Source organism: Oreochromis niloticus, linkage group LG3, assembly GCF_001858045.2.
Source record: "Oreochromis niloticus isolate F11D_XX linkage group LG3, O_niloticus_UMD_NMBU, whole genome shotgun sequence".
In the NCBI taxonomy this organism is placed as follows: Eukaryota; Metazoa; Chordata; class Actinopteri; order Cichliformes; family Cichlidae; genus Oreochromis; species Oreochromis niloticus.
The window spans coordinates 31,775,350-31,795,842 of record NC_031967.2 but is presented as its reverse complement, the minus strand read 5'-3'; the positions used below and the strand labels follow the sequence as shown (position 1 = coordinate 31,795,842).

At 43.0% G+C, this 20,493-nt stretch overlaps 1 protein-coding gene across 3 annotated transcripts in view; it reads left to right on the top strand.

Moving 5' to 3' along the window:
- shroom4 (shroom family member 4) overlaps positions 1-17,758 on the top strand; it is a 105,032-nt gene extending 87,274 nt beyond the window's left edge. For all 3 annotated transcript variants that reach the window (XM_019353139.2, XM_025904374.1, XM_019353141.2), the window contains 8 exons: positions 6,083-6,144; positions 8,402-9,193; positions 9,470-10,126; positions 11,633-11,762; positions 11,863-11,964; positions 13,612-13,782; positions 13,909-14,051; positions 14,612-17,758. In XM_019353139.2, coding sequence (XP_019208684.1) covers positions 6,083-6,144; positions 8,402-9,193; positions 9,470-10,126; positions 11,633-11,762; positions 11,863-11,964; positions 13,612-13,782; positions 13,909-14,051; positions 14,612-14,768 — 2,214 coding nt within the window. In that variant the 3' untranslated portion in view covers positions 14,769-17,758. The remainder of the gene's footprint in view (positions 1-6,082; positions 6,145-8,401; positions 9,194-9,469; positions 10,127-11,632; positions 11,763-11,862; positions 11,965-13,611; positions 13,783-13,908; positions 14,052-14,611) is intronic.
- Positions 17,759-20,493: the final 2,735 nt, after the last annotated feature.

The following is a 20,493-nucleotide window of genomic DNA, read 5'->3' as shown; positions in this document are numbered from 1 at the left end:
ACAACAGGGGTGTGGTCTGATATTACTATGGTCTGGTATTCACAGGATTGGACCCATGGAGTCAGCTGCTTATGAATTAGAAAATAATCGATCCTAGAATAAGTGTGGTGTACCTGTGGAAAAAAAAGAGTACTCTCTTCTGTGGGGGTGTAAACGGCGCCAAACATCAGAGACTCCACAGTTAGATAAAAAGGATTGGATGAAAAGAGCAGATTTACTGACGGTGAAGGGATTCGGGGAGGATGGGTCTAACACAGGGTCCAGCCAGCAGTTGAGGTCACCACCAAGTATGAGAGAATATGAGCTCAGTTCAGGCAGCAATGAGAAAGCACGCTGGAAGAAAGCTACATTATCTATATTGGGGGCATATATGTTGGCCAACACAACTTTCGTATTATAAAGTTTACCTGAAACAAAAACGTACCGGCCACTCGTATCAGAAATTACATTATGTTTCTCAAAGGGAATATTTTGGTCAGTTAGAATAGAAACGCCTCTGGCCTTAGCCTGAAAGGTGGAATGAAAATGCTGCCCTGCCCATCGAGACATAAGACGAGAGTTATCCGAATCACGGAAGTGCGTTTCTTGTAGAAAGACAACAGCTGCATTAAACTGCTTTATGTGTGAGAGCACCTTCCTTCTTTTCACAGGGTGGTTTAAGCCTTTGACATTCCAGCTTACAAAGTTTAAACGACTACCCATAGTCCTGCACTGAAAATGTAAGAAAACAAGTGCAGCTGAAAACAGAGTACAAGAAAGATGACAAGTAAGCGACTAAAACAGAGAGTAGAATGGTTTCCGGATCCCCCAACTTGACAAAATAACACACAACTACTCTGAAGGATGTCTCCCCCTTCCCCCCATTCCCCATCCACCCCCCTACCCACAAGACAGCTGCTAAGGAAAAAAGCAGCAAGCTCTCCAAAACACACATTGTGTACCCTCCAGAAAAATAAACTCTTCCTGTCTAACACTAAGAACTGACTTTAGCTCCCATAACGATGATTTCAGTAAACACAACACTCCTCTATAAGCAGTAGAATTTTGTTAAAGCAGTCAGCATAGAACCACAACACAACCAATGACCAACTTTGGGGACAATAGAAGCAATGAGATATGAATAGCCTCCCTGCTTGTAAATAGCAGAGGAGAAGGAAAAAAAAGGAAAAAAAAAGAAGAAGAGACGTCCGTAATGCCTGAATATGAACGAAAGTCCTTGCATATCCCAGGAGACGAAGATAGTCAGGACATTCTACTCACAGGGCTGTCCTGCGGACAAACGTCAAGACCAGATAAGCAGGCTCTCAGGGTGATGCGGCTGTAGCGGGCAGGTCGTCCAAGTATCTCCTTGCTTCATCAGCCGTATGAAGCCAGCGTCTTGCGCCGTCAGGAGACGTGATGCGAAGTTGTGCAGGATACAGAAGAGCGGGCTTGAAACCTCGTTTATACAGCTCGGACATCACTTCACGGTACTCCGCTCGCTTGCTCAAAACTTCCGGGCAGTAGTCCTCCACCACGCGAATCTGCCGACCATGGTATTCTAGTTTCCCACCTCACCGGGCCTCTCGGATAAGAAGGTCCTTTACCTGGTACCGATGAAGGTGTATAATTACGAGGCGCAGTCTCTGTCCTGGGGCTGGCTTAGCGGCAGGTATACGGTGGGCTCTGTTGATCTCCGGGCGGGTCGGGAGCCTCTCCTTCCCGAAAACCTTCCAGAGCAAATCTGCAAAGAATTCTGTGGGATGCCCACCTTCAACGCCCTCCTCGAGTCCCAGGATACGCAGGTTTTGGCGAATACTTCGGCTTTCTAAGTCCGTAACTTTAGCCAGAAGTTTAGTGTTAGATTCGCTGAGATTGGAAGAAACGTTCTCGAGTTCTCTAACCCGCTGGCTTAAGTCGTCCGCTGCTAGCTCTAAAGATCCGAGACACTGGCCATGATCTTCCACTGCAGAGCGGACTTCGTCAAACTTTGACTCCAGTAGGCTAAAAGATGTTTTGAAGTCGCTGGCCAATGCCTCCCTATGCTGCTCCAGAAGGGAGGAGATGGCCGCCATCTTCAGCTTAGGTGCGTCGTCCTCCTTTTCTGCCGCTTTAATGCGTTTTGAGGCCATGTTAAAACGAGCAAAAACCAATTTCGGAACCCGTAAAATAAAACGTACGCAGTTCAATAGTTTTGTTGTGAATTGGCTGGTTTAGGAGTGGAAAAGGTAGAAAAGTTAGCGGAGCAGTCTTCTCCTCTACCTGCTACATCCCCCCAGCGACCGGAAGTCCTAGATGAAGATTTTAAATCTGTACAGCCGTGTTTCCAGCTTAATAGTCTGTTTTTAGCTTTGGCATGATTTTATACACGAGGTGATGGGGAAAATGGACCAAGACCATAGCATCCACTGAGGGATGTCTGCGAGGTGGGAACAGGGCGAGGCTGAGGCAGCAGTAGAGTCGTGAGCGTTGAAAGATCTGCGCGGTAGCCATGTAAAGAATGATGACGAACCGAACAGCATCACCCAGAAAGCAGACTGCGTGGGAGCCGATGACAGATGGACAAAAACAATCCTTTTACCTGTTCCCATCCACCACAGGTTTTTTACAAAGTCGCAAAGCTACAGAATAAAGAATGTAAACAACCTGGTTAAATGACAGCAGCCGTCAATTGCTCTGTCACTGCAGATCCTACAGGGGTGTGTCTAGAGGGAGGGCATGGGGTGCACTCCACAAGATTTATTTCACAGCTTAACGCATTATACTGCAATTTCAGACTTCCTGTATAAAAATGTTTCTCTTGTATAACAATTATGGCCAAAATGTGTCATAAATACTGTTAAGTCCCTTTTAATAATAAGTCAAAGAGCCATCCAAGTGCTTGTGAAATAGAGCTTATTATTAGTTATCTTTTGGTTTTATGCTCTGCTGACATCAAGTGACGGCCAAATATGTAAAATTCACTTCCAGCTGTGCCAACAGAAAAACCATCTGAATGTTCTGATTTGCATCACAGACAGTCAGAAAATATTCTCCCACAGCTGTATGTGTGTGTGTGTGTGTGTGTGTGTGAGTGATGAGAGTGCAGTGAGTTCGCTCAGTGTTTCCCTTGTGTAGTCAGAACAATTTTGGATGCTTCTAGTGGCTTCTAGAGAATTGTGCAAAAGTCTTAAGCCACCCCTTCATATGTCTTCATATTATTCCACCTGACACCTAAGTTCACAGCCTGAAGTGTCTTAGGAAACTAACTTCTTTAAGTAGTCTTCAGGAATAGTTCTCCAGGCTTCTTGAAGGACATTCAAGGCTCTTCTTTGGATGTTGGCTACCTTTAGATCAGGGGTGTCCAAACTTTTTTCACTGAGGGCCACATACATACAAATATAGGAGGGGCTGGGCCACTTACTAGAAATTAGGTATATAACCTTAACTGTAGCGTATTAAAGTTAGAAAAATCATTTAAAAGTGGTCAAATGTGTTATATTGTTGAATATAATTAAAGACAAAACTGCCTTCATCACAGCTTTCCATAAATGGATCTTTATTGATTTATTCAGAAAAAGCTTTGGTAGCTCATTCTCAGAACAGCAGCCTCAGATTTCTTCTTGGACTGAAGATTTACAGCACAGAGGAAAAACAATAAAGGGGAAAATAGGACGGGTACATTTCAAGCTTGTTATTTAAGTTATTAGGCTTAGCAACACGCCTATTAACATTCGTTTGAAACGGTTATCAACATTAACAGACTGAACTGGACTTAATAACAGGAGTGCATATAATTTTAGTAAATTATTCTGGTGAGTATCAGCTGCGCCGGGTATGTAAATCGGGCCATCCAGCTGCGGTGCTGATCCGACGCCACTCATGCCAAAAATCCAGACAAATGTCACTTGATCAAGGAGCAGATCTGCATCAGATGACATCAGCTGACTTTGCGTGTGCGTGCGCTGTGCACAGCGGTGTGTACTCTGTGTGTTAACAAGAAAAACGCATATAAGAAAGTGGTGCACAAAAGCCTTTTCCTGGACAATTTGAGCACGAAAAAAATACTGTTGCTGACCCCACAGGACAGCTACCCTTTGCTTTAATTTCTGCTCTCGCTCAGCACCAGTGTAGGATGCATAGGCCTGATGTTTGGTTTCATGACGTCGTACATTATACTCTTTCATAACTGCCACAGTTTCAGTGCAGATCAAACAGACACACTTCCCCTTTAATTCTTTGAAGAAATATTCACTCTCCCACCGTGTCTGAAATTTTCTGCACTCACTTTCTACCTTTCGCTTCTTTGGTTCTGCCATGTTTGGTAACTTGGGGGTAAATTTCTTCTGTGATTGTCCTTTTTGGTGGAGCAACTGCCTTGATCAACAGTAGCTCCCCCTGGTGTTAAAACTAAGAAGTGCAATACACTCAAGCAAAAGTTGAAGTGCGGGCCATTTTCTATTCTATTTATAAAATTACTTGAGGGCCAATTAAAAATGGACTGCGGGCCGGACTTTGGACACCCCTGCTTTAGATGATCCCACACTGCTTCAAGAATATTGAGCTTTGGGCTCTGGGGATGTCAATCCATGACTGATAGTGTGTCACTTCTGTGTTTTCCTGTCCAGGTATGCTTTACTGCACTGACAGTGTGTTTGGGGTCATTATCATTATATCATTCATTATAAAGAAGTTGTTGCCAATCAGACACTTTACAGATGATATTGCATAGGGAATCAAAATCTGATGGGACTTTCTGTTCTCATTATTCCATAAATTTTGATTAGATCTCCAACACCACTGGCTTAAACGCAGCTCCCAACCAAGAGGTTTTACAGATGGCCGTAGATGGCCGTAGACCCATCTCCTGACTTCCTCCTTACATATTGTCAGTGATTTGAACCAAAAATGTAAAAAATTGGATTCATCACTCCATCAGACCTGTTTCCACTGATTTTCAGTTTTCAGTTTCTCCCTGTTTCGCTTAAGAAGGTCCACTGAGACATTTCTGATGAGGCTTCAGTGAACAGTAGATTGATCAACTGAAGAACTGAAAGCCCTTCAGAAAGAAAGAAGACCGATTGCTCAAGACCAATTTAAAAATAAGTCTGGCTCCTTGGAAGCAAAATATGTTTATTTTACTGACATGAAATAGTGGCTCTGACTGTAAAATAGACAACAGTGCAGGAGATGAAAGGAGCGATCCATCCTATCTAAATAAAATCTTAAGTGAACAAACAAATCTACAAAAGTTAAATGTACTACAAACAGAAACATCCTGCAATAAAGCGAAGATGAGGTTAGCAATCTCTTTAACTGCATCCCAGGAAACTGTTACGTGCAGGGAGAAAAGGACCCAAATGCAGGAGTCACGGAGGTGAACGAAAAGTCCAAAATCTAGTTCTTTGTTATTACAGAGCAAAAAGAAGCACAACTCAAACACAGAATGACAACGAGGCACGCAATCCAAGCAGAGAGCAGGAACAGTCCATCAAAAATGTTGTACACAAAGAAGACAGCCAGAGGAGTTAACTGCAAAGGATGATTCGCAGCAAACTGACTTCAGGGTAAACCCTGTGTTTTCAGTGTTATGAAGGTCCCGCTCCCTTCCCTTCCATTGCAGAAAGCAGCCTTACTAAACAGTCCTCACTCGGGCACATGTGAGATGATGAAGACAGCAAAGAAAGAAAAGTTATAAATAGAAAGACAACAAAAAAAACTCGGAGTGGAAAAAAGTACAGATGAAGAGATTTAAATTTAAATCACACAAAATAACACAACAAACGTTAATATAATTATTAAAAGTCAGATAGACAAATGTGTTTTTAGAAGACAACTTAAATAAGGTAGAAATGGAGAATATATTAAAAACAAAAGTGCATTTCAATCTATATAACAATAAAAAGTTGACTCATTGTAGCTCATCAAGTTTGGTTTTAGACTTATAAATGCTTCACACTCAGCACAAGTTACCTCCACCTCTCTAAACCCCGTCACCACTGCAGGGTGGAGTAACACACCAATTTCCCTTCAGCTGGGACGTGTGCTGAACATCACTTAGCTCCAAATTGAAGCCTTCCTTCATTCCTTTGGTGTTATTAACCGGCATTAAATCTCTCCACAGACGTATCCCGCCAGGCAGCAGGAAACGAGCAAGCTCAACAGGAAGTACAGCCTGACCGAGAGGTGAGCCGCTTCCTTCTTCTCCCGCACCTTTTTTTTTTCCTTCTTCTTTCTGACCTGGTTATCTTCACGTATTTGCTCCTGGCCTTTCTTTTCACTTGCTCCACCACTGTGTGGTTCTCCGGAGGCGTTTAGGTGCGGTCGGGCCATTGTGCACTGGCGGGCGGAAATCCCACTCAGTCATGCCCGGCTGTGATTTGACTGTAATGAGCTCTAAGTGTGTGGAGTAATCACGCGTGTTCGAAATGTGACCATAATGATATGTGGTTGGATGTATGTTAGCGGGAGGGGCATTTAGGACGCACAGTGCTCGTTAAAGGGCCTCTGCTCGGATTTGACCAGAGACAGAAACAGTTCAGTGAGCGTGGTATGCACAAAGGAAACATTTACTGTAATTGAACCACTTTCACTGTCTCTGTGTTTTTGTTCCTGATGTGCTTTTTTTTTTTCAGGAATAGTTCCTCTGGAAATGTCCATCTTGTCTTTTGTTACTCGAACTGTGATTGTTTTTATTTAGAAGTTTATTTTAACAGTTTCCAAAAGCATTTAAAGACTTTTGCAGTATGCACACTTTACAAATATATGATGACAATGTCGTCAGAAGAATTTGTGAAAAACGTGACATTTGGAACCAATTCAAACCAAAATTTTCAACCCAACCTGCTCTAAACCACCTTTTCTGTTCAGTTAGAAGGTTTGAACCACGTTTTCTCTCAGCAGAAACCCCCGTCTTTCAGTTTTAAATGGAGTATCATAGATAGATGCGCTTAAAATCATTGTTTTGTGACGTGCAGCTGTAAGAAAATCCTGCCAGCATGCATAAAAGCAAGCACAATGTTCACGATTTCAGTCTGCACAAGTGCAGTCGATAACTGGCGCACACTTTATTTTATTTTTGCTTCTTTGATAAAGGAAAACATCATTATTTAGGGTGTAGTCAAAGATTTTCATGATCTTGGTGTGAAATCATACATATACGTTCACCAGACACTTTATTAAGTACACCGTGCTAGTACTGTCTTGGACGGCTTTTGCCTTCGCAGCTGCTTTAATTGATCATGGTGTAGATTCAACAAGCTGCTGGAAACATTCCTCAGAGATTTGGGTCGATGTTGGTATGACAGCATCACACAGTTGCTGCAGATTTGTCAGCTCCACATCCATGATGTGAATCTCCTGTTCTACCACATCCCAAAGGTGCTCTGTTAGACTGAGATCTGGTGACTGTGGAGGCCACTGGACTGCAGTGAACTCATTGTCATGTTCAAGAAACCAGTTTGAGATGATCTGAGCTTTGTGACATGGTTTGTTGTCCTGCTAGAAGCAGCGATCAGAAGATGGTACACTGTTGGTCATTAAGGGATGGACACGGTCAGCAACAATACTCTGTGGGGTTTAAATGATGCTCAGTTAGTACTAAGGGGACCGACATGTATCCACACACTGTTACACCGACACCAGCCTGAACCAATGATACAAGGCAAAACCTCAGCCTGCCATCTGAATGTCATGTGAATTGTAGCCTCAGTCTCCTGGTCTTAGCTGACAGCAGAGGCACTCTGTGGTCTTCTGCTGCTGTAGCCCATCTTCTGCATACCTTGGCTGCGACGAGTGGTTACTTGAGTTGCTGTTACCTTCCTATCAGCTTGAAGCAGTCTGGCCATTCTTCTTCACCCACCCACTGTTTTCCTCACTGGACATCTTGTCTTTTTAGACCATTCTCTGTACACCACAGAGATGGTTGTGTGGGAAAATCCCACACAAATCAGCTGTTCCTGAAATACTCAGACCAGCCCATCTGGCAGCAACAACCATCCCAAACTGGTTGATGATGCTCATCCCAAACCCATGATGCTCAGTTCATGCAGTCTTTGGACATTGTCATAATAAAAGCTTTTTGCAGTCATTTGGTGTTTAAACTGAACAGTTGTTTTTTTTTTTTTCAAATTTAGACAAAAAGAAACTGAAGAAGTTTTTAAGTTGTAAATGTCAGGCTTTGTCAAAGTCAGAAATATAGAAATCACCGGCCAAGGCTGAAAATTCAGGTGGCGTGAATGTGAGAAACAGCTAGGCTGCCTCTGTCTCCGATTAGTGTTGACTAAGCCTTTCATCCTCAAATCTGAGCTGAGCTCTGTTACAAGGAATTTGTGTCGCGATGTTTCTGAACTCTTCCTTTATCTATAGGCTTGGCTTGCTCTCTATTTATTTATAAAATACATTTTAATTTTCTTGTGTCACTCCACTTTCTCCACAACAAAAGGGACTACCCAAGTTGGAGGCGGGAGTCCAGACCTCCAGAGAACATCGGTCAGTACCAGCAGCTCCTCCACCAGCCTCGATGGGGCCTCACACACACGGACAGCAGCACCGATGACCACAACGGCTACGCCTTTGCACCTCCGCCGGCTCCTCTTTATCTCAGAGGTCGAGCCATGTCCGAAAACGACCTCCGCTTCGACAGCAGCCAGCGCTGGTCCCCTTCGATTTCCATGGCAACCAGCCAGACCCTGAGTGAGGTGGAGGAAGGCAACATGAGACGTGGAGATGCATCGAGCGTTTCCAGGCAAAACAGGAAGAAGACACCCCCTCCTCCAAGACCACCACCCCCGAAGTGGGAGCAGTTCCACCGCCGGCGAGCATCTCACCACGCCCTGTTCTCCTCCTCATCTGCTTCTGCTGCTTCTCACTCCATCCCTCCCTCCTTCAGCTCTCCAGGGGCTCACTATTCAGCTCACTCGTCCTCCTACATCCCTCCACCTGACACCTCCAGGCAGAGGTCCTTCAGTCTTCCTCCAGAGAGGCAAGAAGTGGTGGAGGGCGGGTGCCCAAGATGCAGCTGCAGTCAAACCCAGGAACGCACAATCGCCCTGTCCAATCAGAATCAGCCTCAGTTTCAGGAACGCCTCATTACTGTTGCTCCGCCTAGCCCCATGTTCTCCAGGAGGGGATTCAGGCCGGTGGCTCCGCCCCATAGAGAAAGGGAGGCTGAATCACCTCTGCCGCCTCCACCGCCGCCTCCTCCTTCAGTAGCAAAGGAGAACAGTGTGAGCAGGTGAGACCGGAGGAAATGCTGAGGTTTATAAATAACTTTGTTTTTTCATTAAATGCTGAATTATTTGTTTTAGAAAAGTCAGAAAATAGAGAAGAAAAAAATGTTGCATAACAAAACAAGAAAATGATCTGATCCTGTTCTCAGGCATAGAAAACCATTAAAGATCAACATTTGATGGGCTAATATGAGTCACTGTTAACTTTTTAATAGACTCCTAATTCCCGTGCTTGGTTTACTGATGTGTCAGATTATTTTAATTCTCTTGTTTCTCTGTAGTTCATCTGCGACGGACGTCAGCTGCAGCCCAGACCACGACAAAATTACAGTCAAACCTTACAAACAGCAGCCTGGGGTGAGACCTGGAGCCGAGTGGGAGAGAGCTTCATCCCCCAGGGTTCACAGCAACACGGCGAACCCTCCTGTTTTAGAAAACAGAGGTGTCATCGAGGCTTCCGATAGATATGCCAGTCAAACCGACTGCGAGCAACTTCGTGCGGACAGAGGCTTCCAGATGGAAGAGCAGCAGAAGATCATTGAAACAGGAACCGAATCAGAGACGACCCTCAGTCCGAGCCCGGAGCACAGCCTGGAGGCTGACCTGGACATCCCCCTGGAGACCGACATCGATGACTTTCAGGAGGAGGAGCTTCCAGGAGAGGACATTCCCATCACCAGCGAGCTCCCGTGTTTCGCCCTCCCTGTCACGGTCCTGGAGACGGACATCGACACGCTCCCGGATTCTGAGGCGTCGCCGTCACGCAGGACGAGGGCGGAGAGCAGCTCCCTGGAGGAGGAACTGGAGGGTGGGGAGAGGAGCAGCAGAGAGGGGCTGAGCCTTGAGGAGCTCTTCCCCCAGAGCAGTGAGGGCGAGTCGGGCACGGAGAGCTGGAGAGGAGCGCAACCCGCAGAGCACAGCACAGACAGCCTAGATAGGTATGAGAGAAGAGTGTGTGTGTGTGTGTGTGTGTGTGTGTGTGTGTATGTGTGCATTACACAGACCATTTGATTTGTACAAGACTTAACTGTTCTCATCACTAAGCTCATTCTGTTTGCCACAACCTTTCCAAAAGACTAGGTTCTTCTCTGTTAGGTTTACAGATGTTCATGATCGCAGATGCAGGTGCATGATGGGTAATTAGCACCACATAGAGCACAGACGGGTTCATTTTTTAATCTTAAAACTGAAGAATCAGTAAAGAAACATTTATTTTTCCTTTTTGTCTTCACTTTTTTTAACGAAGTGTCTTTATTGTCACTGTATTATGAACAGCAATTTTAAATGCAATCTCAACAGTCCTAAAAAAATCATATAAAACTATATAAGATATAAAAACGCATAAAAAAGGGAAAAGCATAAAAACAGTTTTTTAGTCTGTTTGCCCTTTTAATTGCTCTGCCCCACCTGATGGTCACAGATTAAACAGGAGGTGACCGGGCTGGGAGAGGTCTGTGATGATATGATTATGATATTAGGCTTTCTGAGGCAGTGGGAACTGTGTAGGTCCTCACAGTTTCCAATAATTTTAACCCTTGATAACATTGATAACCCTCTGGACCTTTTTCTGTGCCACTACGCAACGAGGAAACCCCATGTGGAAGCAGTATGTTAAAATGCTATCTATGGAGCTGAAGTAGGAAACCAACAGTCTCAGAGGGCTTTTCTTCCTCCTGAGGACTTCGGGAAGTAAAGTCTCTGCTGTGCTTTCTGGGATCAGATCCTCTTTGATGTAAACTCCCAGAAACCAGACGTTTGTGACTCGCCTCCACACAGTTCCTGCTGATAATTAAAGGCAGCACCTTTTGTCATGAATGTGTTTAGGAGCAGGTTGTTATCTCTGTGAACCGACACAATACCCTTCTTATCTTTAATTTCAACATTGTACGAAGCTTTCCAAAGGCCTGGACTGGACCCTGACGAGGACAAGTTGTTTGATTTAACGGTGAAAACTTTTGTTGTAGTTTAACTTTAGCCCAGACAAACCCATATAGGTGGAAGCGGGTCAAGTTACAAAAAAAAACGTAGTTAAATTAATTGTAAAATTGCAAGTCATGGTTTTATTTTTAATATTTCAATCCATTATGTTGGAAAAGAACTCCCCTAAGCATTACAGTGTTGAAAAAGCAAAAAAGCATAGACGACATAAAGTTTAAAAAGTTTAGAAACACACATGTTTAAAAGTAAACCTACAAATGAATCGTCATTTTTTCTTTACCGTCCTCTCATTTGGCATCATGTTTCACCGTTTTGGAGCAGAGTTGTGCCGAGATGCCACTCGTTAATGTCTTGCCTCATTAAACCCACGTAATTAATTGCACTTCTTTTACATGCACCTGTAATCACTGTATTTTTACAGCTTTGTCTGTTTTGCACCTCTGCCTTTTTTGTCTTCTATCACTGTGTGAATAACATAAACTCCCCTGCCGGTGCCTTCTCCACAGGCGGTCAGGAGCAAGCTCCAGCTGTTCGTCCTATTACAGCACCTCAACGGCCAAGGCTCAGATCCTGTCGCAGATGAAGGACTTCGCAGATAACAGAGAGCGCGACGAGGATGACGAGCTGACCTACAAGGTAATTCAGAAGGCTGCTGTTTGAAGAAGGGGTGTGGTGGAGAAGGGAGACGACCGCTCCTGGTTATTGGGCTTTAAGGAGTTCTTCCTCTGTTGTGCAGAAACAGCTGATGGAGAGCCTTCGGAAGAAGCTGGGAGTGCTGAGGGAGGCTCAGAGAGGACTGCAGGAGGACATCAGAGCCAACGCACAGCTGGGAGAGGAGGTGAGGACGAACTCATTCATCTGGTCATTATGTCAGCACAGAACAACGCACTTATTAACATGTTGTATTTTTCTTGTTGAATCAGTTTAAAAGAAAATCCTGATGTCACTAGTGTAACTTTTTCTTTTTAAAGCGAAGCTGCTTATGGCTTTGTTTTAGATGGTTTGTTTTCACTCTCAGCACAAATTAAACACAGGAGATCTAATGTGCTAAGAAGAAGTGTGATGTGTAGCGCTGCAGTAACTGCACAGAGATGAAGCTGATGAGGTGATGAAAGCGCTGTTGAAGCTTGGTTAAGAAGGGAGGTGCTCATCAGTGAGCGGCAGTTTGCCTTCATTGGCTTCTAGAGTACTACACATGTGATGTTTGCTTTCTTGTGTTGATGGAGAAGTGCAGAGAAGGTCAAAAGGAGCTGCTCTTTGTGGATCTAGAGAAAGCATATGATAGAGAGAGGAGCTGTGGTCCTGCATGAGGAAGTCAGGAGGGGCAGAGAAGTATGTGAAGGTGGTGCATGTATGAGGACAGCAAGACAGCGGGGAGGTGTGCGACGGGAGTGACAGATGGGTTCTTGGTGGGGGTGGGATGATATGCACGATCTGATATCCTCATGTTGGTGTCGTTCCTGATTTTAAAAAAACCCAAAACAAATTCTGGTCCAGGTTCACCATTGCAAGTGACCAATCACATTGCAGTGATAGGGGTTAAGGTTAACCAAACTATAACCTTAACCCCAACCACAACTGCATCCTAACCCCCACCCTGAGCCTGACCCGAACGGCCTCTCCTCCTAAGTGGATGTCGTCAGCATTGTAGTTTTCTGTGACATCACAACAGTGTGATTGGTCAGATGCAGTGTTGATCCTGGACAAATATTATGATGATCCAGGAACAACACCAACACGAAGATATCACAGCTCTGAGCCCCTTTTTTTATTGACTGATGAGGACAAGCAGAAGTCTCTGGACTGTGATGTTTGCAGACGACGCTGTGATCAGTAGTGAGAGCTGTGAACAGGTGGGAGAGATCCTGGAGTGATGGAGATGTGCTTTGGAGAGGAGGGGAATAAAAGTCAGTGGGAGCAAGACAGAATCCATGAGTGTGAATGAGACGGAGGCAGGTGGATGGGTAAGCATGCAGGGAGCTGAGGTAGAGTTTAAATACTAGGAAAAGAGGAAGGTCACAGAGAATGTTTATGGATAGTGAAGGAGGACATGCAGAGGGTTGGTGTGACAGAGGAGGATGGTAAGGATAGGGTGTGATGGAGGCAGACGAGCCACTGTGACAAACCCTAAAGGAGAAGGCTTTTAAGGAAGTGTTTAAGAAACACAAATGAACAGTGTAAATATAAGTGAGTGTAAGAGTGTGGGGACCTTTAAAGCTAATAGGTTTTTTTCTTCACTTAAATTAGCACATTGTGTTGGATTTTCTAACCAATAGGAGGCTACGAAAACCAGACAGGTTTATTTGAAAAGTTCGTGGCAGTTATTTGTTTAATAGCATCTTATGGATGCAGAATGAAGAAGAGTGTTGATGCTGGGGAAGATTTCACATTTACCTTCTTGAAACTGCATCAGCTCTGTGTTTCATCAGCTCTGTCCATCATGTCACTGACTTACAGTAAATCTGCTCTTGGTGTTTGCTCTCAGGTGGAGAGCATGGTGGTGTCGGTGTGCAAGCCCAACGAGGTGGACAAGTTCCGCATGTTCATCGGCGATCTGGACAAGGTGGTGAGTCTGCTGCTGTCGCTGTCCGGGAGGCTGCTAAGGGTGGAGACCACGCTGGACACACTGGACCCCGAGACGGAGCACCACGAGAGGGTGAGGGAGATGAGGGTGGAGAGAAACGGGGACAAGAGCAGATTTAGAAAGAATGGACTTGTAGTGCATCAGGTTTTGTTTTTAAAATGTGCCTGTTCTCCCTCTCCCTTACTCTCTGCCCTGTAGCTCCCCCTGCTGGAGAAGAAGCGTCAGCTCATGAGGCAGCTGTCCGAGGCTCAGGACCTGAAGGACCACGTAGACCGCAGAGAGCAGGCTGTGAGCCGCGTGCTGGCCCGCTGCCTCTCTCCAGAGCAGCACAGGGACTACAGGTGGGATATATGCCCAGTGTGGCAACATAAACAAACCCAGAGTAGCCGGTGTGGAGTTCTGGTGAGAGCTGACTTTTCTTTGTGAGAGTGTAGTCAGGAGTTCTGGAGTGGGTTCGTCCAGAGAATGGAAAGTGTCACAGTTCCAGCAGTGTCTGGTGACTTCTCGCTAGACCTTTTAATATCCAGTGGAGATGGTCTAAAGTATCATGCCAAACCATATCCAGGTCACCAAGGCATATAAGTGAAGCCAGACATCGGGATGACTCTAAAAAGTCTGGGTCATGTGCGTAATGTGTGTTATGTGTGTTATGACCTGGGTTTTCAGTGGCGTTGTCTCTGAGCATGCACCTGAGCTCGTGCAAACCACAGGAATCTGACTGCTTCACTAAATATAAGCTGAGCTCAATACATTTTCTTGCATTGAAGGGCAGTGTGTAACAGGCACTTAAACATGTTAAAGTTCACAAAACTCCATAAATCAAAGTATCAAAGCTCAACATTCTACCCCAAACTTTTTAATAATATTCACTTTGGGTTTTTTGTGTTTTTCCCTTCGGCAGCCACTTTGTGAAGATGAAGGCTGCCTTGCTGGTGGAGCAGCGGCAGCTGGAGGACAAGATCCGGCTGGGAGAAGAGCAGCTGAGGGGGCTGAGGGAGAGCCTGGGACTGGGGCTGGGAATGGGCATGGGCATGTCGATGGGATATGGACAATATTAGGAACAACAAAGTTTGAAAGCAGAGAAGAAGGAAGTTTTTTTTTTCTTCATATAGACTTTATTTGGATAGGAAGAAAAGGAGATTTGGTGATTACCATTTCATCTGTCCAAGAAAAGGATGCCATCTCTGATCAATTTTTGTCGTGAACCTCCGCTCTTATTTTGAAAGATGCTCCCCTCTCTTTGTTTCCCTTACTGCAAATTGGAAAACTGCATCACTTGTTTTGAGACCAAGTATGAAACCATTGCTAGGAGCTGATTAACTTGGAAATAACTGGACTGGCTCCATCTGCAGCTGGCGAAATCGTCTTCTTGTCTAAAACTCACTGCCTCACAGATTTCTGAAGTCTTCGTGTAGCTTCACATTTAGCACCTCGAACTGCTTTTTTAAGGATTAGCAGACCTGTACGCAGAGAATTCAGGTCCAACACAAACAGCTGAATCAGCACCCTGCAAGGCTTTAAGTAGGTGGGAAGGAATGGAGGTCTCTCAACAACAGAGACCAAGAGAAAGGCAAGAGTCCAAGGTGTCAAAATGAAAAAAGACAGGGCTGACTTCCACCTCTGCAGGGAAAAAAAGACTGTTATTATCATTAACTACAGACTGCAGTGGATGGATAAATCTGAAGATCTACCAAAACATATCAACAATTAATCTCCAGGATGTGCGATCTGAGAGCAGAGAGCATGCTCGGTGTTGGAAATGGGGGGCGATCTGTGAGTGAAACAGCTGGTGAAGATTTGTAGTGAGCGGCTTCTCGTGGACCGAACGGACACGTGAGAAAATGTTGTACCCTCTGCTTCACATTATGAACCACGTACTGTAACATTTATTGTCCTCTAACCAGTATCGCGCCACGCTGCCAAAGACATTTTCGCTTGATGAATGTGTCATTAAGACGCTGCTCACTTTGTTGTTGTTGTTGTTGTTTTAATGTATTTAAATCTCCTGGTTCAGAGAATTAAAGGAGGATTTTTTTGGTGCTCACATTAACCACACTAAAGCCAATATTGTGAAATGCCATTTGCAGCATTATTAACAGCTAAACATGTCCTTTCTACGGCCTTCAGCAACACATATACTGTTTTATCTAAGCGTCATATTGTCATATCACTTTATATTCTTTTTACTGTAATGTCTGTGGCTGTAAACATGTGTTACTGTGTGGAGTTTGACACTTCACTGACTTGTTCTGCCACGGAGTGACCGTTATGTACAGAAGATGCGTGTTTATAATGTATATAGCGGTTTTGATATTTGAAATGACTGGAATTGGTTGTAAAAGATGAGCGAGAAGACCAGAAGGAGTTGAAGTTTACTGTATATTTTGGCAGTGGATGAATCCAGAGGAGTGTTTGGTTTGTGCTGAACTAGACTTTGTTTATTGTTTTTCATTTTTTTCTGTCCAATAAGCTTGTTCTAGTAACTATAAAGTTTTACAAATGTTTTTAAATCCACCATTTTTGCCCTAAAATTTGTATTTGAGTCCCAAATGTTATATAAATTTTGGCTGTTTTTGATAAGAAGATTCAAACCCTATCAAACCCCTTCAGTATATAAGGTTACATCTAGCAGCCGGTTAGCTTAGTTTAGCATAAATTGCAAGCTTGACTCTTACTCTGCCAGCAAAATTAAATAATTAACACGTTGTATTTTGTTTATTTAATTCATAAACAAAGGATTGAAAGTGTGAAAACTGCAGTGTTTTAAAGGTCTACCTATTGATGCTAATGGAGCTAGCATCTTGGTATTTAGGATGTAGCGGCTAATTGTTTTAGGTTGTTTATTTTAGCCTTGTTTTAAAGTTCAGCTCAAATTAAACAAAACCAATCTAATCGGTGAGTCATAATATAAATGTTAAACACAGTTTAACATGAATTATTATAAAAGCATAAGGTAAGTATCACAAATGATACTGGAACTAAAGTGTAAAGACCTAGCTACTTAACACTTGATGCGTAGTTGTTTTAGCTTGTTTTGGTTTTGTTTTAACTTTTAGGTTGACCACAAAAAACACAAATTAAACCATAAATAACCATTAAACTCTTTAAATATAAATTAAATTATATGAATTTAAATTATATGAATAAAACAAGCTGGATACAATGTGTTAAATATTGAGCTTTAAAGTGCGGTTGGTACACATTAAACAAACGAAATGCAGTGTTCCCTTGTTTCAAGTCTTTCTGCTACGATAAGTTAAGCTAACAGGCTCTTGGAAGTAGATTGATATATGTGGTGTCAGTTTTCTCATCTACATTTTATCTAGAGAGTAGATACAGCCCGTTTGAAAACTGAATTTTGTGGTTTTTGTTGACAAAATGGAGCGAATTCAGCTTTCCTGAAAGGGGGAGTTTGAAACAGAACGTCTAGTTAATTGTTTACTGTTACAATCCTCCATTAAACTTTAAAACAACTTCTGTCTTGTAATTTTCAGATTTGCTGCCAAAATCTTCCAAGCTTTATCCCCTGGCCTAAACTTCAGGAAGGAGTCCAGACCTGCCTGTTTGAGTAAATCAAATTCAAAACTAGAAGAGCGAACCCCAAAGATGTCTAAGAAAAGTGATGCTGAAGTGAAATGAAACAGCTCTAAAACGCTTTGGTCCAATCTGTTTGATCATTTAATTATTGATCAACTGAAGCAAAGAACAAACCTACATTTTATTCCGTTATCATTTCGTTTTCTTAAGATGTCCAGTTAAACTTAAAACTTTGTTAATCCCATGTTTTGTACATATTAAATGTATTCCTGTGCTATAAATTGACTGGAAATGTACTGATTTGAAAGGAGAGGGACAGAAAGTTGCTTATTGGACCTGAGAAAGAGAATAATTCTTCTGTTCATGTTTCCATCTGTCATTTTGATTTAATACAAACCATTTTTTTGTCTCTTTTTGTAAAATGCATTACTGAAAAGGCCTGTTTTATAACTGCAAAAACACTCATCTGAGGAAAAAGTACCATAAATAATAATAATGATATTTTAAACCAGCTTTGCATCTCCTGCTGTGATTTATGCCCTCGTGGGTAAACGCTCTCTTTATGTCAACTTGGTGTCCGGTGCGGAAATGTGTTTCCCTCTCGGGGGCGGGGCTGTTCTTCAAATGTGGTTGGACGGTTAAGTAAATACGGCTTGGGGTAAATGGAGGTCGATGGATGACGAGTGGAGTCATTCAGCAGCTCTGCGGGATCTGGGGAGTTTTCCTGAAGGGAAGTGAAGTCTCTGCGTCATTAATACTGATGCTCTGTCTAAATCTCTGAATGGAGCTCTAAAAGCAAGCTTCATTAAAATCTATGGATGTCAGGGGTATGGAGACCAAACCATAAGAGACCAGAGAATAAGAAATCAACTAAATAAAGAAGCGGTGGTCCAAGGAGTAGGGATGGGTATCGTTTAGGTTTTATCCATTACCGGTGCCAAACCGGTACTTTTGAAACGGTGCCGGTGCTTAAACGGTGTTCGAACCGGTGCTTAAAGAATGGAGAACACAAACTTTGTCCAAAAACCTCATGTTTTTATTTTTAGCAGTCTCTTTTTTTTCTGCAAAATGATAACCAAGTTAGCCTTTTCTGTTGATACAACATACCTTCTTTGGTTGGAACCGGTGCTTAAACAATGGAAAACACAAACTTTGTCCTAAAACCTCTCATGTTTAGCTGGGTTTTTTTTGTAAAAAGATAACAATGTTAGCCTTTTCTGCAGCTATAAGGCATATATGGTATCACTCTATCAAACAAGAAGACAGCCGCATGTAACTACAACGGTGTTTGCTAGTTCACCTTATGTGCATTAATTTAATAACGTGGTTAGCGTACTCAACGTAAATTACACACGAACAACATTAAGCTACTGACCCAGAGAAGAACGGCTGCTGCTGCCATCATCATCCGTCATCAGTTCTGCTACACTGACAGGGCTAGGGGCCAGGACTCTACTCTTTGGGTTCTTGGGGGATGTTGCTAACTCCGGGTCCGATAACAGGCACCACACCCGCAGTAGATGTGCTCAATGTGAGGTCTTGCAGCAAGCTATCTTGCAGCAAGTATCGGTACCCATCCCTACCAAGGAGAAGGTTTAACTTTAGTGCATTTTTTTTAAATAACTAACAGTGTCATGAGTTGTAAGGGCATGAGTTAAGGGCAAAACTGCCCCAGTTTAATGGCCATGGTGTTGATTAACACTTCTGTTTGTAAGTAAAAATGACATTTAATTTTATCTAGCACCTTTCAAAGTGAATATCTCAAAGTGCTTCACAACTAAAAACTAAACACATAAAGAAACAAACAAAAGAGTCCACGGACCATTAGTTAGGCAAGCAAATCTCAACCAAACAACCACTGAACACACTTAGCTTGACAAAGCTACCTCCTATTCAGAGTAAATGGCTCACACAAGAGTAAAAACAGGACAGCAGCCTCCATACATCTATAAAAAAAAAAAGAAAGAAAAAAAAAGAAAGAAAAATTGGCTGGCTGGTGATTGTAGGGCTGTTCGATATACTGTTGACGATACGAAAATGTCTATGGTTTCATATTATGCTATCGTTTGTTTCGTTGTGTCGAAAATAAAGTGTTTACGGCTATATTTTTTCATCGTTTTGATGGTCACTGTAGTAGCTATATTAATTTCTTAAAGTTTTCTCTTTCTCTTATATTTGAAATAACGACTCTACGAACAGACAAACGACTGTTTTTACGCGTTGTCGTTAGCAACAACGACCGTAAGCCCAGCGTGTGGCTCCGCCGTCCACCTGTTTATTTTCCATATAAACCTTTCACAATAAAGCTAAAGATCCTTGAGATTTTTCAAAATAATCTGAAATGATGACAAACAGAAGGAGCAGTCAATACAAATCGAGGACCTTATTTCTAAACGAGGGGCTACCTCTGTAGCATGGACATGGTTTGGTTATGAAAAGTCTGGCACGGACCAGAAAACTGTACTATGCAAATTATGCAGGAAACCAGTCCCCACCTCTGTCTCAAACACGGCAAACCCCAACCACCTACGCAAGAATCACGTGAAAGAGTATGGAGATAGTTTAGGGACGAGAAGCAAAACAGAGCCGTCAGGTGCTCAAAATAAACCTTAGACTCAACGTTAGAACAGGCTTTTCCCCGCAGCAAATACAAAGAAAACGGCGGCCGTTACAACTTATGTCTAAAAATGTATAGTTTCATGCATCGGTCAAAACACTCAACTCCAGGTGCACGACGCCCAGCTGGAAACACTTCACGCAAGTCAAGTTGCCCGAGATTCACAGAATTTACAGAAAATGTCAAATTTTTGTGATATATATCGTTGTCGGGACGATAAATGTCTTATATCGGGATATTAGATTTTGGTCATATCGCACAGCGCTAGGTGATTGCATTGGACTTTTTTATCATTCTGAAAAATTCAATGCTATACAAGAACGTGAGAACATACTTCCATGTAATCATACATTTACCCATTTATTTTATTTTTATTGGTGGGGTCCATATTCATTCAGAAAGGAAAACAGATTTTTAGCTTCTCAGTTTTTCTGATCTTATTTTAAAATAAACCCATTATGTTAATTTTTAAGGCCCATGTTTTGGCTCTTGGACTCTACTTAAATGGCTGTAATGATTCACAGTTTAAAGTAATCCTTATCTCACACTGGGCCTTTGGTAAGCTCATAAGTTTCGACTCTGTCTAAAATAAGGCGAGGCACCTGTGATGACCATATTAGGGATATCTT